Below are 18,863 nucleotides of genomic sequence, written 5' to 3' on the forward strand. Positions count from 1 at the left end.
CGTGTTACTGCTTGACCTCAGTAGGCCTATGCTGCTTTCCAGGTTCATTTTTACAATTTTTTTTGTCTTTTGAAATTTCATTGTGGGTTTTTTCAGGGACATTTTCAATGTTTCTCAATAGGTTAAGTGCTAAATTTAATGACATCGAATAGTAATGTAGTTTATTTGAGAATGTTTTAACGAATGGCAGTTATAGAATAGAAATGTAAGACTCTATTCAATATAGGTAACCAGTTACACATTTGTAAAAGTAAGCTGATTTCTCATTTATATTGTCAGGTTTGTTTTGTTTTGTTGTTTGCTTTATAATCCATGTCAGTCAAGAAATTCACTTAAGGTCTGATGCACCATTTATTCCAAGTAAAGGTGAATAATGTATAGGCAAGTAAATATTATACTTCACATCAAAAAAACAATTTATAGAAATAAATTTCCCCAAATAAACATTTTCCATGTTTAATATATTATTTTACTTTCTGAATTATAAATCTAGGTTCTATAGAATATCACGTAGTATCTATATCAATATATATAATCTCAGGCAATATATTCATGTCAGTACTACACCTAAAAACTAAATCATCATTGAAAATTCTGGCAAATTACAAAAAAATTTTCTGCAATAAACTAAACCATTTATTTCACTTAACAAATAATCAAGCCATAGAGTTATTAAGTAGATAAGTATTGCCGAACTTTAAATTCTAAACAGTAGGCTGAATCTCAACTAGCATATTTCATTTTGCCTAAAGTCCTTCTCCTTATAATGGACAGTTAAAGTCCTACCTGAAAAACCCACTCAAGTGTGAATATAAGTCAGAGATGGGCATCAGTAACTGGGCCAAGAAAAAAAAGGCAAAGAAATGAAAAACCTGAACATTTCAATGCCTTAAGAACAAGATTAGAAACTGATGGGTGCTCTCCATTTCTCACAGAACATCTTTATAACCTCTGTGAAATAAAATAAGGGCCATTTGCTTATTAACATTGTTTTTAGGGGCGTCTGGGTGGCTCAGTCGGTTGAGCGTCCAGCTTCAGCTCAGGTCATGATCTCATGGTTTGTGAGTTGGAGCCCCGCATTGGGCTCTGTGCTGACAGCTCAGAGCCTGGAGCCTGTTTGGCATTCTGTGTCTTCCTCTCTCTCTGCTCCTCCCCCACTCGTGCTCTGCCTCTCTCTCTGTCTCTCTCTTTCAAAAATAAATAAACATTAAAAAAATAAGATTGCTTTTAAAAATGATAAACTACTTGAAAGCTACTTAAAATTGTTGTTTTCCTCACGATTTCCCCTGCAGCAAATGACACACTAAAATGAATTTAATTTGCCTATTTTCAAGTTAAAACCTAATTTCTACTTGTTTTTCCTCTACTTGTTACAACACATACACACACACACACACACACACACACACACATTTCTTTGTCTTCCAGTGTGAAATGATCATATTCTCTTACACAGAATAATTTTAAGAACACTGGTGTGTGTGCAAACATGTGTGTGCACAAGTGAGCACATACATGTGTGTATGTATGTGTGGTAGGAGGCTCTGCATTACTAAACAGATTCCCCAAATTGAAAAGCATATAGTACCCCGATACAGAAATGTTTGGAAAAGCAAATGCATTTGCTGAAAACGTGCATCACCCGTTGTCTGATGATTAACATTCAGTGTGGTCCAGAGTGAGTTAGCTGTGAAATCCTCAGTCATATTATTCTCTCTGCCCTCCAGCCACAAACACCCTCACCTACCGAGCCCACCCCACAAGGAGTTTCCTGGAAGAGATGACAGGAACACTGGTGACCTGTCACTCCTACAGATGCTATCCATTTTCCCGGAATCAATCAATCCATTTCCATTTGGGCAGTGGCTTGTCCCTTAACAGGGAACTAGTGTTCCTCACCCCAGGTGTGGCACTAATCCTTTCCTAGAGGGTCTGTAAGAATAGACTGATTCAGGCTGTTTAATCTATTTAATATAATCAAATCAGGGCTCAGGCGCCTCCCTTTGTCACATCTGATGCCCCGGTCCCATATTTAAAAAGGAATACACAAGCACAAGCCAGCCCTCTGGGTCCCTTGGTACATCATTAAGTTGTAAAAATGACTTCATCACTCATGACAGAGAAATGAGACAGCCCCAACAGTGGCATATGGCAGCGGGAGAATCATTCTACCAGCTGCCCACCTGACTCTCTCCTCCCTCAAAATCACGTCCCTCCCCTCTAGAGGCTGCCTCTGCACTGCAGTAGGTTGGATGTGGCAGCCGCAGGGGAAGCCAGAGCTAGAAAGGGTGAGAGGAGAGAATAGAAGGAAAGAGAAGCTCAAGCCAGCAAACCACGTGCAAGCTCTTAGGGACCCCTCCCCCTCTCAATCCGTCTATTTGTCTTGTGCAAAGGGTATTTTCTTTTGTCAGAAAAAGGAAGGTCTCTTCCGTGTTGTCCCAGACACATAACCTAGAGAACCCACAATAGGAAGGTGGCGAGATGCTTGATAGGCTGCTAAATGAGTGAAATAGAGTCACCTCTGGCCCTAAAGGACTGGATGATGATAAACCATTTCCACCGCAGTAGGATGGTGGTTTCTTGCAGCAGCTTTATGTTCATAGTCTGAATTATTTTCTTACACAAAAGGAATTTGCAAATGTTTCTCACTGGAAGGGTTCATGAACCCCTGCTTGCAATAGAGGTAGCAATGGACAGGTAAGTAGAGAAGAAAAAATGGTGATGGATGATAGGTAGACAGAGAACGTTTGTATATGTGCTTGGTAATGATGCTTAAGAATTCATTTCCAATGCTTATTCCAGTAAATAAAGTACATGTTCAGTGTTTTATTTCTGTGAAAGAAAAAGAATAACACCTGTAAATTGTTCCTTTCTGGGCTTAAAACATGAAGATGTTGAGTTTAAAATATCTTCACTCCTCTTTTTCTGAAAATCCCTCCCACATGAGAATTTTTCAGAATCAGGCCAGTCAGAATATTTACCTAAAGTATACCAGATTTCGTTTTTATAATTGCAGATTCAACATTAGGTAACAGTTTTTAAATCCATGCATTTGAATTTGTAGATTGTTTCAGTATAAACCACTCTCTCTTTTGGTATGAATTAAGTTGTATCAGTCAAAATCCCAAGGAAAAATCCCTTCTTTTTTGCAGACAAAAGGTCTAAAGTACCCCACCTCTCCCCCCACCCCCAGTCATGCTCAAACCTCTATAATCTTGCAGGAGCCCACACTGCCAAAGGGCTAGGTAGGGAGAAAAAGTTCTAAATACTGCTTTCTCCTATAGACAATCACAAGTCATTTTTTTAAGTCGTAACCAAGTTTGGGTTTTGTCTTTTGCAAAGAAAAGAACAGAATCATTCATATGGATTCGGGAATCCATACACACACACACACACACACACACACACACACACACACAAATACAGTATGTTTTTCCTACCACCAAAATCTAAGGATCCCTTGGGCTTGCTAAAGACTTCTCCTTCTAATTCTTGGATTTCTGTCCTGGATTTGGGGCATTATAGATTGTAGGCACTCACTGAGAGAGCAGATGGCTCAGCTTGCTGCTGAAAGTGAACTTTGTGGTGAAGCACAAGGTATCAGGCAGAGATGTTAAATTTCAGTGTAAAGATAGACTGAGGTCATGCATTCCTGGACACCTGAGTTTTAGTCCCAAACTCTTGGTGATCTTGTGATCCCTGATTCTCTGTGTCCTTTCCTGGTCTCTAAATGAGAAGATTGGATTAGATGACCCTTATTCCGCTTTACTATGGGCTCTTTCTGTTAGCCGAAGTCCACTGTTCAATTTCTTAATTCAACTAAAGAGCTTTTTTTTTTTTCCTTAGCAAAAGTCAGGCTAGAAACCCAGGAAATACCTGAAAAGACAGTGTTGCACCAGAATCAGACACTATTTAAATAAAGGATAGGCGTAGGGGAAATAAATTGTAACTATCAACAGAGAAGTCTACCCTCAAACTTAAATGGATTTCTCTAAGTGTATTGATAATGCCTGACTAGAATTCAAAGACTGAATGCGCTGAATTACTAGCACTGTCTATACCATTGGCCGAAAAGCTCTTTTAAGAGAGTTCTTCAAATGAGATGTAAGGCATTTTCAGTGAACAATAATTTTAGCTGTAAATAATGTGTATGGAAAAATAATTTTAAAGGTAGAACCTAACAGTGAAAAGATACATTGTATCACAATAGAAATAATCCTTTTGCATTACTAATGCTTAAAACAGATTTAAACACGAGTAATACTGAATGGCCATAAGACATTATTTATTCTTTCATTTTCTTCTGAAGTCAGGACGTTATTAATAATAAATGGTAACAGCCAACAATTACCTCGGGCCAGGCACTTCTAAGAACATTACATGGATTCTCTTACTTAGCGGTCATGATACTCATATCAGGTAAGTAGTTTGATTAATCCCCTTTTACAGAAATATAAGCTGAAGCTCAGAGTTGTTGAATAATGTTTTATGTCATTCAGTTATTAAATAGTACATTCAGGAGTCTAAACCCACATGGTTTGTGCTTAGAACCTGTATCTTAACCACTATACCATACTGCCTTTAAAAAATTTTTTAATCCCAAACACTTTTATTCAACAAGTGTCTGTCATGGGCCAGGCACTCTTGAAATGCTAGGGATATAGCAGGAAGAACTACATGGACACAACAGCCTGCTGTCATGGAGCTTACATTTTAATGGAGAAAACAGATAAGTAAAATACCTGTATGACTGCTGGTAATAAGTGCTCTGTAAAGAACCAAATCAGCATTGGAAGATCAAGAGGACAGGAGCAGGAGAGGGAAAATTTTTAAATAAGCTTAAATAATATTGCCCCTAGACAGAAAGGATAGCCTTTGTGAAGACAATATCGGCCATGAAAAACATAACATTGACCAAATATTCTTTGGTAAATCTGGCCATCTTTGGTTATGTCTTTGGTCAAAATTCTGTTGTTTCTCCTGTTAAGTACTTGACTAGGTTCCTCACCAGTGCATATGCAAGATAAAAAATAATCCTTAGCAATTCCACATTTGTAATTATCCGGATTACTGCAAGACCATGTCGTGGACTGTTTAAAGGTAAAATGAATTTGTCCCCGATGCATTTTTATCCGTGTAGTAAGTATGTTCTCATCTAAAAACACCACAGATTTTGTAAGGATTCCTCCTTGGCTTCCTCACCCCAAAGCCCTCCATGGAGGTGACTAAATTTTCCTGCCCACAATGTGCAATAGCCCTTTAAGACAAAGACAAAGGAAAACATGATGCAAGAGTCCTTTCTCTCCCCTTGACTCCCCTGGCTTTGTCTCTCAATGAGGAGGAAAACAGGAATACTTGAAATTTGACCAGAAAGGGACCAAGTATCTGTATTCTGACCAAGGGTGTTGCTGCTTTTGTTTAAAGCACAAAATGGAGAGGCAAAATCACTGCTGTGGGTTTTTCATTGAGAAATTTGCCAGGGGGAGTAGCCAGGAGCTCTTCTCTCTAGAGGAGCAGTCTCCACACACCTCAGTTCCTCTACTCTAGTCCTGCCCATGACTGTGATGACAAACACTTTCCAAAGGGAGCTTCTTTTATACCTAGACAGACAGGACTCTATCCCTGTACCCACCCCCCCAAGGGAAATCTTGTTCTACTATTAGATGATCTATAGGGAGAGGCTTATTTGAATGGGCACATGATATCTGTAGGTGGAAAACTGGTCTTGCTGGGTTGTTTTTACTATTTTGAAAAGGTAACATCATAGGAAATGTACATCTTTCAAAACAATTATAAAAGTCTTTCAGATTTTATGTTTAAAAAAAAATTTTCCAAAATAAAATTCCATGTAGCATATATAGGACTACGTGGACATTTACCAACATATTAACAATAGGGTCTTGGTGTGATTAAATTATTTATGATTTTTATTACATTTTATTTTTTATATATTTTTATTACCTATTATACAGTAGTTTTCTCATCAGAAAAGAAAATGTTATATATCTTTTAGACCTGTTTTCACAGAAAATTTCCACTGTATTTGTAATGTTTTGTTATATTTTTTAAATGAAGCAAATATGTCAAAATCCTAAGGTCTGATAAGGAAGTTACTCTATATTTTCCATATGTTTGTAGTATTTTACAATAAATTTTAACTTAGTTTTCTCAGTCTTGGAGGACATAAGACATTGAAAATATTAAGTTTCTCTTCCTTGAACATCCATTTCAGATCCAAATAGGACTTCTAAAGTTCACAATTGTTTCCTTTAAGGAAAATCTACCAAGTCAATTAGAACCTCAGTTAGCATTAGTCTTTAATAAACATAACACAAATGATAGCGATGAGCTTGTTTTTTTGTTTTTTTGTTTTGTTTTGTTTTGTTTTGTTTGTTAACCAGAAAAACCTGTTTACTGACCTCCCAGTGTTACAACGAGGGAAAGCTGGGGCATCCCTGGTGTTTTTTCCTGGCAGGAAAATGTTAGCATTTTAACAATTGGCAAGCTGAAGGTTTTGACTCTAAAAAAAAACTTAAAGGCACAGTCATAATATAGTTTCACTTCACATTACATTGAGTTTGCTGTATCATGTGTGTGTGTGTGTGTGTGTGTGTGTGTGTGTGTGTGAATTTTCGGTTGTTTTTTCCCTGAAGTGAAAATACTTATATATCTATGTTTGAATTATCTTTCTGGGAAGTTTATATTGTTTAAAAAAAAATTTAGGGGGAAAAAAAAGATTCAAGACATTATACATTAGGGATATGAAAGCCAAAAATGTAACATGCTCATTACTACATTACCAGTACTATTTAATGACATATTTTCTTCAATTTGATTTAGCTCATCTATAGAATTGGGTTTTGTAAATAGTTAATGATTTTAACTTTACACTGATCCCTTTTTTAAAAGACTGGTTTGTCTCCTGTTGGGTCTGAGTGCTAACCATCGTGGTGTCAAGGTAAAGATGATATTCAAAAGGTACTATTCCTATTCTTTTGCCGTCTTCTTTTGACATTTTGAAAAAATGTTCAAAAATTCTGGTCCAAGGATTGCTAAACCTAAAATAAATTTCCAAGAATTCTTCCCTAGGCTCTGGAGCAGACTGAAAAGTCTTGGGCAGGAAGTCACAGCTGGTGAATGGAATTGGAGGTGACAAAAGCCACTAGAAGAGGCGTGGGAGATTTTACTGAGAAATGAGGAGGGACCAATTTACAAAAACAAAGAAGAGATCAAGACCGGAGAGGTGCCCCGTTCAAGATTTCTTCCTCAGAAAAATCTGAGTTTGGAGGGGAGGGAGAAAGGTGAAGTCATAGATACAAGGTCTGAAGAAAGACCGGAAGTCTTTACTTGGAGTCTTCACGAAGGGATACCTGAAAACGTGAGTGCTTGCGTTGTGAGTTTTCCAATTCAGACTTAGGGAGCATTTGGTTTTATTCATCTTAATATACACAAGGAAGCAAATAAAGCTGCCTTTCACCCTCCAGTGGCCAGGCTGTGCTCCTTGGTATCCCAAACCTTATCAGTCCTTATGCCCCATATTTTGGGGTGTCTCTGCAGCTGACCCCGACGGCATTCCCAGAGCTGGCGCTAGGAGCTCGACCGCAGCCACCGCTGCATTGCTGGAGGCCGAGGGACTCAGCTGAGCGCCCTCCCCACCCCCGCCCCTATTCGCTGGAGCTCATTAACAGGTGGAATCGCACCCCCGGCGCCTGAAATCCCGCCTGCCTCCATAGAAACAAATCCTTCAGACCCAGAGCACCATCTGGGCGGGCTCGGTGGCCCGGCGTTCGATGCGCCCTGCCGGGAGGTCAGCACCACAGGGAGCCGGGGCACCCGAGGGACGCCCTGCCGAGAGCGCAGCACGTGACGCCCCCCAACACACTCGCCTTTGTGCACCCAGCCGCTCAGTCCCGGCCCGGCCACACCCCGCCTGGCCTCAGCTCTTACCAGGCCTTAAGGCACGTAGACCATTTGGCGAAAAGCTGGCTCAGCCAGGGCAGAGATAAAGCGGCAACCAGGGCCCTGCCTGGCGATCCCAAATCCTCTTGGGTGCCTAATTCTGGAACGAGGTACGAACAGTTCCAGCCCGGAGAGATGGGGTGCCAGCGGACCAGAAGACCTCGCCCAAGAGTTCCAATCCCCGCGGGGCTGTGGTCCCTGCCCCCAGCCTCTGATGCCCCTTGTGAGGGTACCAGCCCCATTACCCCCCGCCCTGGGGACGCGTTACCTGTTGGCTGCCAGCCGAGACGCGATGTAGCCGCCCGGAATCTGGGTGATGATGTAGCCCCAAAAGAAGGAACCGTGGATCATCCCCACGGTTTCTGGGTCCCAGTTGAATTTGGCCTTCTATGGGGGGTACAGGGGAAACGGGGTGGAGGGAAAGAGGAGAGTCAGTGTTTGGGCTGCAGACTCACGCTCAGGAGCCCTCAATCCCCGGGGTGCTCCCTGCATTCTGGGGTTGGAGGTGGCTGAATTTTCGTTTTCTAATAAAATTGAATCTATACCTTCTTATAGAGAAGAAATGCTTCTTTTAACTGAAAAACTGTGTTCGTTTGAAATGTATTGCAGTTAAGGGCGAAGCTGGACGCCCTGGCTTTGCTCCCCAACTACTGTCAGCCAGATCTGATCACCTCGATGAATGAGGAGTCCTCCGGGCTCCAGTTTTGAAAACTAGAACTCCCCAGGAAGAGATTCCATTTGCTGGCTGGGGACAGAGACCCCCTGACCGGGGTCCGTTTAGCCGATGCCAGCCAGTACTAAAGCAGTAGTGGGGTCTCTTCCAGAATGAAATCCAATCAGGGAAATTCTGAGGAAGGAAGGTGGGGAATTTGGGACGGAAGGTGAGGAGGCGGAGGAGCTAGAGGAAAGGATCCTCCAGGCAAAATGGGGATGGGCGTAGGCGGGCAAGATTTGGAGTAGCCTGGGGAATGGGTGGGGGTGGTCAGTGGAGAGGAGGATTTCCTCGGGGGTGTTCAGAAAAGCTGGAGAGGGGTGTGTGTGAAGGTCAAGGCCTAACTCCGCCCTTGCCAGCCTGGGTGAACCTTTAAGTATCTGCATCGGAAAGGCGGAGGAGGGCTTATGCCTCCTGAGGAACTGAGGATCCTTTTCGTCTCTTTGAGTAGTATTTTGAAACTAAATCTGGGGGCGCCTGGGTGGCGCAGTCGGTTAAGCGTCCGACTTCGGCCAGGTCACGATCTCGCGCTCCGTGAGTTCGAGCCCCGCGTCGGGCTCTGGGCTGATGGCTCGGAGCCTGGAGCCTGTTTCCGATTCTGTGTCTCCCTCTCTCTCTGCCCCTCCCCCGTTCATGCTCTGTCTCTCTCTGTCCCAAAAATAAATAAACGTTGAAAAAAAAATTAAAAAAAAAAAAAAAGAAACTAAATCTGCTTTGCGGGGTCTCTGGGAATACCCGGGGACCAGCGGCGCTCACAGCTTCGCATCCACAGTGAGTTCCCGAATTTCTCTCCCCCCTACCCCGGCTCTGCCTTGTTAATGGTCGCTCAGATCCCTGAACTGGACGTCTAGACCCACAGGTTTCAGTGACTTTGACATTGACCTTCCTCTCCCTACCCATCACCCCAACACACCCTTCAGGAGATTACCGGACTGGATGACCGGTGACCTCAAGGCACTGCTGAGCTTGGCTTTTCTCTCCACCAGTTAAGTGGACAACTCCTAAAGGCCCTTCGGTGGAAACTGCCCATATGCTCACAGTTGATCTGATTTCGGTTTTGTTTCATTTTTATTATTAAGACTGTTTGGCAGGAATTGGAGGAAATCAGGGAGACATTATCACCGATATGCTGCCTTACTCCTTCCTCCGAGTGAAAGAAAAATATTTCGATTTAAATTTAGCGTACATTAGTAAGCACCAACTTCTGGTATGGAGCCACTCTTGACAAGAAGCTAGTGAGCTACATGCTATTTTCCACTTTGCAGGTGAGAAAAGGAAGGCCCAGAGAGCGGAAGCGAAAAGGGAGGCCTTAACGGCTATCGCGGTCTATTCCTATTCTAGAAGCGCTAGCAGGGGCCTGGCGAGCCTTCAGGCCTTCCTCTTTCAGGGGGGAAATGGAGCTCAAACAGGTGAGGCGGCTTTGCGAACCCACACGGCCAGCGGCTGCCCACCTCCTTGATGACCTTGCCCCCTCGGTGGATGGTGCTGTTGTTGACCATGTCCACGATGGCCACGCCCAGGTTGCAGCGGATGCCGAAGGAGATGCAGAAGCCCAGGCCGCTCATGATGGCGATGATGTAGCGGCGCGGCAGGCCGAAGCAGGTGCAATCGCACAGTGGAGCCTTTTTCTCGGGCACCTCCAGGGGCTTCCCATCCTCCGTCAGCTCGATGGTCTCCCCAGTGTCTTGCTTCTTCTCCAGCACCCTGCGTGGCAGAGCGGGGGAAAGGCAAGGACGCGGCGGGTTAGGCACCCCCGACGCCGACCCATCCCAGTTCCCAGGACCCGTCAGGGCTGGGGGCGGGGAGGGGCGCTGCCTCGCTCGACTCCTTCAGGAGTTAGGGTGCTAGGGCGCCACCAGGCTTCGGGACCTCCCCGGCTCTCCAGCCTCCTGCTAGCCCCCCTCCCTGCCGCAGCATCTCTTCAACTTTAATGCCGTCTGGCCCGTGGCACCCAGCCCGCATTCCCTCGGGATCCACCCCGCAGCGGGTTGGATTAACAGACACAGGCAATTGGGGCCTAACTTTCTCCGAGGGTCTGTGGTTTGGGAGGGAGTGGGTTACTGGAGCGGCGCCTCGTCAGCAACCGTGTAGACTTCTCCCACCTGCAGTGCTTTACCCCCGGCGACGGTCGGTTTTATCCAGCCACTAGCTTCCCGAGGGTCGGTGCTCTGCAGGCCAGCCCAGCTCAGACCTGCACCCGCGCTACCCCTTCCTTCCCAGCTAAGTTGAACCTTCTGGGTTAAAGACACGCGATCCTGCCTCTTAGCTGAGCGCGGGGACCCCCAGGGACTAAGGCCGCTCCTGACCGGCGCCCACGCGGAGAAGGTCTTGTGAGCGCTCTCTGAGAGTGTCACGCACGCATTCTATTGCCCATTCCTCCAGTCCCAGGGTGCCTGTTCACCGTTTACTCTCCCGTTACACATCTTACTTTCTTCTCCTTGTTACTCGAGTTTGAAACAAAGGCCTCCGCAGCATATGGCCGACACCTAAGCTTCCTACTGCCAGAACATGAATAATTAATTATTCACAATCTTGCGTCATTACTATCTCGGTTACAAACACCGAAAAATGTCTTGGGCACATTTCCAAAGACGTAAAATGCGACTTCCAGATACACAGACGTGCCCCAAATCAACTCTGGTAAGATGTCCCACACCACAGTAGATCTCAAATTTTTGCTTTGTTTTGTGTTTTTTAATCTGCATAGTATTTCACAAGATTTCACCCTTAAAATTCAGTTCCTTTTAGGTTTTCGTCCTTGAGGGGAGGAGGAAGGGAGAAGGGGAATGGGGAGTGATGGAATGGTTTTGCTAAAAGCTGAGGGTGTTATGCTAGTCCACGATATATCTGTGAAATGTCTATTAAAAAGAGAGAGAGAGAATGAATGTGAACAGTACAATTACTGTGGACTCTTGGGATGGATACTTTCGATATTTAAACAAAGAACCTCTCCGTTTACAGTTTGCAGATGTTTTTCAATCCACTGTATAGTTCATTTTTCTGTGTGCCCTTTTAAGTGATATATTCACACACAATTATTTTCATACATGGGAGTAAAGCAAATGAAATTTTAAGATCAATTCCAAGAATGCACAGGTTGGGAGCTGACTGCCAAACAATTTGAGGCTACCAGAAAAAAAAAAATGTCAGACTTCCAAATTTTACAAAATACCACCTGGGGAATAAGTCATAAAGGTTTTTGCAGCTATGTTAATTCGTATTTTTAAAGTTCAATCCCAAAGTCAGAACACATGGCAATTTCTTCTGGGAGAAAAAATTCAACTAATGTGATTTCTCTCTTTCTTTCTTTCTTTCTTTCTTTCTTTCTTTCTTTCTTTCTTTCTTTCTTTTCTTTTCAATTTTTTTTGTTTACATTGGCTTCCTAGGCTGTTATATGCAAAGTTGGACTATGCACCTGAACTCCCCACCTGATGGCAATTGAGCTGGGAAAGAAGAGCTTTTTTCCAGGGCAGCTGCGGGACTGCAGGGCCCTTGCGGTATCTATTGCCGCATAGGTGCATGATGGGGTGCCTACATGAAGCCCACCAGATCCAAAGAGATTTGGAAAATCAGGAAGTGCATTGGTCATTTTGTGTACATTTTCTCTACACTTCTAAGGGCTTCATTTTCCCAAATGTGAAAATTAGCGCTCTCTTGGAATCGTTTATCCTTCTGTTTCTGCCCTCTCTTATTGATTTTGCTCATATTATTAAGGAAAGTGTACTCATATAATATTCTTAAAATAATTTAAAGTTGCAAAATTTTCAGCATAATTAGTACATTGACTAAAGGGACGATAAAAAATTAAATCATTGCCAGTACTTTCAAAGTCATTATGCTTTTTCTTATAAACACTGACATTTGCCATGCAAGACATAGACTTCTCAGAAAAGTCAAATAATTAAAGCACATATATATTGTTTTGGATTTGGGTAGAGGAAATGCTTCAGCTATTAATTATTGATATATTTTGATTCTTCCTCCTTCAGCACAGAAGGAAGATTCCACTGGGAGATTATCTACTTGAGTTGTTTTAAAGCTGAGGTCTAAATTTCTTTCTGCCATTACTCTTTGGAATTTCTTGGTTGATTTCTTTGAGGGTTGTATTTTCTAAATTCATGTGTCTGCATTAAAGGAATTTGTTGTCACTATGAGCACCAAAAGAAAGATTCTTTGAACAGGTGCTGGTCATTTCTCAATTGTAAAGAGGGTAAATCCCGGGTAGGAAAGGATGAGAATCTGCAGGTACCAAAACAAAAACCACACACACACACACACACACACACACACACAGCACACAGGTTCATTTAGTGCAACATTCCTGAATTAATAAGCAGGTTTCCAGAGCAGCCCCGCTTGAGCAATAGCAGCAACCAACAAAAAAAGACTTTCCGATCATATTACAACCTCTCAAAGCAAGCAGGGTTTACGGAAATAGCCCTGCAGATTTTTTCATGCTGAGCCCCAGGCAAATATGGGTTTGCCCAGGCAAATATGGGTTTCTCTTACCTGTAGATCTGGCCAAGGGATTTTCCAGCAAAATTCTTTAGCCCCTCTTTTCCTGGGGTCAAAATCCTTTGTTTTACCGACTCCATTCTTGCAAAGACTGGTGTTGGCTCTTGCCAGATTTGTATAGTGATCGCTATGAAAGGCGAGAGATGCGCATATTGTCTTAATCGCTTAAGGTAGTTGTGGGCTTTTTCTTCTCAGCAGAACGGTATTGGTGTGCCTCCAGCAAGAGTGTGAGTGAGAGAGGGGAGGGAGTGAGAAAGAGAATACAACAGAATAGCTGCATGCAACCCACGGGTTTCCTAATAGGAGAGTTGGTAGACACAATCAGAAAGTCTCATTGGAAGGGGAGGATCCGGTGGCAAAGGGCGCACGCAGTGCCATGGTATTTGGGCGGGTGCAGATGAGTCCTTGTCCTGGAAGTCAGTCCACTGAAAAACAATGCAAATTCCCGATTTTGAAAACCTTATTGCTGCCAAATCTTCTGGCTTTTAAACGAAAGGCGGAAATACCACAGAACCTTTGTGTAAAAGCAAAGTCAGAAGAATAGTATTTTTTTTAATGGTGTCTTTGCTGTAGGGAGCAGAGCACTTCCAAACTCATGGGAGCATCTGAGGTCTCAGGTGAGCAATGCTGATGTTAGTTTTTCCTCCTTGCCTATGATCTCCTCCTATCACGCCGGCGCAACTCTGCTCTGCGGTAGTGTCGAATTAAGATGGAGAAAGCTTGCTGCTCTTTGAGGACGTGAGTAAATAACAGATACACAGTTCTGATTTGGGCAGCGTCAGGGAAGATTTTTTCAGCGCGGCTGACAGCGCTCCTCAGGGCGCGTCTCGGCACAATTGTTCAGCACCACGGACAGAGTAAGTTTCCGGAAAAGGGAAAGCTGCTTTTGGCTGGCCAGGTTGCCAACTTTTCTTGGGGAGCTGGGTGGTCGCCCTGACCAAAGACCATTCTGGGGATCTTCAGGAATGGATGCTATGGAAACCAAGTGGAAATATGTCATCATCTCCAGAGTTTTCAGGGAGAATGGTGCATTTGACTCTTCAAGGGAGGAAGACTTAATTAAAAATTGACAAGTTACTTCTAGTTTCCTACGTTTTGCCCAGCACACTACCGCCAGCTCTGACAATGTTGCAGGGAAGGAAGAGTACATGTTTCATTTATGTTTGTGGAATTCTGGGGCATTTGGGCTCCCTTGGATATAAAACATATGCACACAGAATGCATAATTACATTGTTCATGTGTTGTGTTTTGTTTTAATTCCTGATAAGAAGGAAAGAAGGAAGGAAAGAAGGAAGGAAGGAAGGAAGGAAGGAAGGAAGGAAGGAAGGAAAAGAGAAAGAAAAACAGAAAGAAAAGAAAGGAAAGAAAAAGAGAGGAGGAAAGCAGAAAGGGAAGGAGGAGGGGAGAGGAAGAAAGAAAAGACAAGCTGCAACCTCATTGCCCTTGGTTAAATAAAATATAGGCAGTTTAATATAAATTCCTTGGAATTTTTTGATTCTTTGCTTAACTAATTTGCAGCACACGATGGAAATATCAATATACTGACAAAATTTGTGGCTGTATCTTGTGCTTGTCAACAAATTATCATTAATATTTTCATGATTTATTTGAAATTGCTTACATTTCTTTAAAATGTGATTTTTTTCCTTGTACCACCTTCCCCTAAAACAGAATTATAGAGAGACATTTATGTAAGACATTTGTTTTCACATACATAGGTACAGCATCAATGAATCTATTTCATTAAGCAAAGCCAAAAAGCTATGCTAGCTTACTGTTAATTATTAATGCATTTAACATGAATCACAAACCTCTTAGATGCAATTCAGCCAAGTGATTACAAAACTGATTGCCCTTGAGTCACATTGCCAAGGTCAAAATCCTTGGATTTTATTTAGGCCAACAGGGGGAGTAGATTTTTCTTAGGGATTTTGGGACCAAATCTCAAAAGTATGGATCTAAATAGAGAATCATGTAAGAATGTTCCCTGAATAGGACAAATTATACTATGGATGTGTATACACTGAATGGATAGCCAAAAAAAAAAAAAAAAAAAAAAGATTATCAAAAGTAGCTAAAACCATCTGTCATTATTAAATTTGATAGTTGTCATATTATATTTCATTATGAATTATAATGATGAAAAGAATATTAGAGGCATCTTTCTCTCATTTTTATAAACATGTATTAAAATATATATCCCTATAAAACAGTGGACCAGATTTTTCTTAAACTCCAGAATGCCTCAAGATAGTATCTATCCCTAAAGATGATCAAGTATAAGAAGGGGGAAAAACCCCACTAATCTACCTCCTTCCAAATAAAAGATTCAAGTTAATTAGGATCTTACTCATCTAGGGTGCTTTTCAAAATATGTATGTTTTTCAAATCTTTAGTGAACAAGTTCAATAGACCAAATTCATTTAGGGATATCCATGATTTTGAAATTCTGCGAAGTGATGCAAAAAATAGAAGTTAAATAAATATCTGTGAAGCTAGGAAGGTGATATAAAACTGATTCTCCTCAGCACTCCTGCTTACATTTCACCTCAAATAACTAGAGATCTAAACCACCAATAAACTTAATTGCTAACTCTGCACTATAGATTATCTGTGGGGCACCAAGCAATATAAATCCAACATGAAAACATTGTTTCTAGAATAAAATAATTACATTCACCTTATTGAAATTAATGTCATCTGGCTCCTCCATTCTCTTGATAACAGGGCAAGAACTTGAATCAGAATTATTGCTAATATTGATTTATTCATTCTAAAAATACTCATTTAGTGCCAAGAATTGTACTAGATTCTGAGAATATTCCCAGAAAGATCTCACAAGCTATGGGAAATAGACACATAAATACAATTACAAATAATTATGGATGAAATTGGACAAGAAGATGACCCAGCCTGGGAGTGAAAGTATATGGAAGAGAAACCAGGAAATGATGTTTCCTTGTCTGTCTTAATACTTTAAGAGAAACTTAGCTCCAAGAAGGTGATGATAGCCTAGTGGAATTGGGTGAGGAGGGGTGGTGATACTTGGAGAGCATCCCAGCCAGAGGGGACATCTTGAGCAAAGTCATAAACAAGGGAAAAATATTCTATGTGGAAAATTACAAGAATTGTTACTAGGCCACCTGAGACCAAAGAATGCCATATAGGCTTTTCTTGAATTAATAGCTCCCAATATAAGAGACAAATATTCAGGCACTATTTACATATCTAATAGATTCTCTTCATGTGTGATCCCCAAATTCAAACACTGAACATGTACTTTTGTGACCTTAAGATCACCAGATTTCTCTTTATGCAAAAATAGTAGTAGTTACACATATGGTATTAATTTAGTCATACGGAAAAGACTTCCTTTTTGTGGACACCCCCCTTACCTCCTTACTCCCTTACCTCCCTTACCTCTTCCATCTTCTTCCAGCCAATTTTAACAGTGCTTTAAATGGAATTATTAGACAAGTCTTCTTATAGAGGAATTGTCCCCTCTACCCAAGCACTCTTAAAAATAAAAGCTTTCGGGGTGCCTGGGTGGCTCAGTCGGTTAAGCATCCAACTCTTGGTTTTTGGCTCAGGTCATGATCTCACAGTTCCTGAGTTTGAGCCCCACATTGTGTTCTGTGCTGACAGTGCACAGCTTGCTTGGGATTCTCTCTCTCTCTCCTTCTTTCTGATCCTACCTCCCCCTCAAAATATATAAGCTATGAAATATTATTAAAAATAAGAGATTTATTTGAATTTATTTAATGTGTGTAGCATGTTACAAATTATGAATGACTTTGATTTACATGATCTCATTTATTCCTTGTATTCTCCAGACTAATTTTATTCCCATTTATTGAGAAGAAAAATTAGATTTAATGAATTGCCTGAAGACATGCAAACAGTGATGAAGAAGGAGCATGAGTTAGTGTAGTTTCTTGCAATTTAAGAAAACACAGATTCTGATTCAATAGGTCTAAAGTGGAGCCCAAGATTCAGCAGTTTTAACAAGTTTTCAAGACTACTTGCTGATAAATCACACTTTGACTATTGACAGTGTAGAGTATGAAAGGTGAAATGTGCTGACCTGGGTTTGGGTCTTGATTCTGTGGATTATCATCCTTGTAACTTTTTTTTTAATGTTTATTTTCGAGAGAGAGAAAGAGAGAGAGAGGGAGAGAGAGAGAGAGAGAGAAAGCGAATGCACAAGCAGGGGAGGGGCAGACACACACACACACGCACACGCACACACACACACACACACACACACACACACAATCTAAAGCAGGCTCCAGGCTCTGAGCACAGAGCCCGACGTGGGGCTCCAACTCACAAACCACGAGATCATGACCTGAGCTGAAGTCAAACACTTAACCGACTGAGCCAGCCAGGTGCCCCTTATCCTTATAATTTTTAATCAATCATTTAATTCAATAAATTTTGGTTCCTTAATTGTGTAAATGAAGGTTTATAGTAAGTGGTTTCTATTATACCTTCTACTTGTAAAATTTTATGACTTTTTTTGTTAATTTATTCATTGATGTAAAGCCACAATTCCCTTGTTTATTCCACCATAAGATTGTTCTATTGTATTTGAGCTAAATAGTTAATAATGAAAAGAGAAAAATGCCAATACTATAGAAAACCCTACTTCTTTCTGAAAGTTGTATCTTCTTACATATTGAAAGAAGAATAAATTTATTGCTTGTTTTACTATGACTGGTTATTGAGTTTTATATGCAATTGTTTAAATAATTGTCTTTATAGTATTCTTTAAAATTTATAGAAGATATTACCCAATAACAATGTGATAGGTTTGCATTTGTTTATATCCTTGTGAGGAAATACATTTGAGAGATCCTTTAAATGACTTGCAAATGTTGCCCTCTGGTGGAAGGATATACAATTATTTTAGAAGCAATTGTCCTTAATTATGTCATTAAAACTACTGTTTCCTTTCTTTCTCTCAATCTCTTTTTCTCTCAATTCTCTCTCTCTCCTTCTCTTTTCAGTACTTGTTAAATTAATATCTACAACTAAAAATATGAAGTCACTTTTGTGCCCAATATACTTGCAATTGCCTGAGCAAGTATACATGTCTTTAGAAATAAGTTGATTATGTAAGAAGAATCAGTTAACCAAAGAGTTATTATAAGGAAATTTAACTCTATTAAGATTTATATATGGTATGGTAATCACACAGGGGGTAAATGAGTTAAAATTCTAATCCCTAGAATTAATTGTGATAATCTTATAAATATTTTGGAATAGTAATATAAGTTTGATAAGTTTCCTTCCCCATTACCAAAAAAATATATTTTAGAGGCATCATATTTAATGCTATTCATAAATTTTGCTAGAGCACTTTCAAGACAATTTTATTTCAAAAAATTCTTCAAGGTGTCTAATTCTGAGGCTATTTTAAATACAACATTTTGTATTTATTTTTTTACAAATACTCATTTAACAGATAATTTGCATGTCTGGTGGGCTAGGCCCTTTTCTGCAATATGTAACCCAATGAAGTAAGTATTATGGTTTTTATAATAGACATAGGGAGTATATATGAAGAAAAAAGGTGCTTTGAAAAGCTTTTTTCTTTTTTTTTTTTTACAGTATCACTTATTATTTGACTTGAATTCCTAAATCAACATTCATTCTAATAATTACACACATCTT

General features: G+C 41.0%; 1 protein-coding gene across 2 annotated transcripts in view; it reads right to left on the reverse strand.

Annotated features, from left to right (window-relative positions):
- SLC17A6 (solute carrier family 17 member 6) overlaps positions 1–14,150 on the reverse strand; it is a 42,190-nt gene extending 28,040 nt beyond the window's left edge. The window contains exons 1-3 of one of the 2 annotated variants that reach the window (XM_025928101.2): positions 13,181–14,150; positions 10,123–10,375; positions 8,228–8,346 (exon numbers count right to left, since the gene is read on the reverse strand). In XM_025928101.2, the coding sequence (XP_025783886.1) occupies positions 8,228–8,346; positions 10,123–10,375; positions 13,181–13,266 (458 nt within the window). In that variant the 5' untranslated portion in view covers positions 13,267–14,150. Of the gene's footprint in view, positions 1–8,227; positions 8,347–10,122; positions 10,376–10,773; positions 10,864–13,180 lie in introns of those variants that run through there. The other variant, XM_086677808.1, reaches the window with a different exon arrangement.
- Between the last annotated feature and the right edge of the window lie 4,713 nt (positions 14,151–18,863).

The sequence above is a fragment of the Puma concolor genome, chromosome D1 (genome assembly GCF_028749965.1).
Source record: "Puma concolor isolate L17-30 chromosome D1, mPumCon1.1.hap2, whole genome shotgun sequence".
Taxonomy (NCBI): Eukaryota; Metazoa; Chordata; class Mammalia; order Carnivora; family Felidae; genus Puma; species Puma concolor.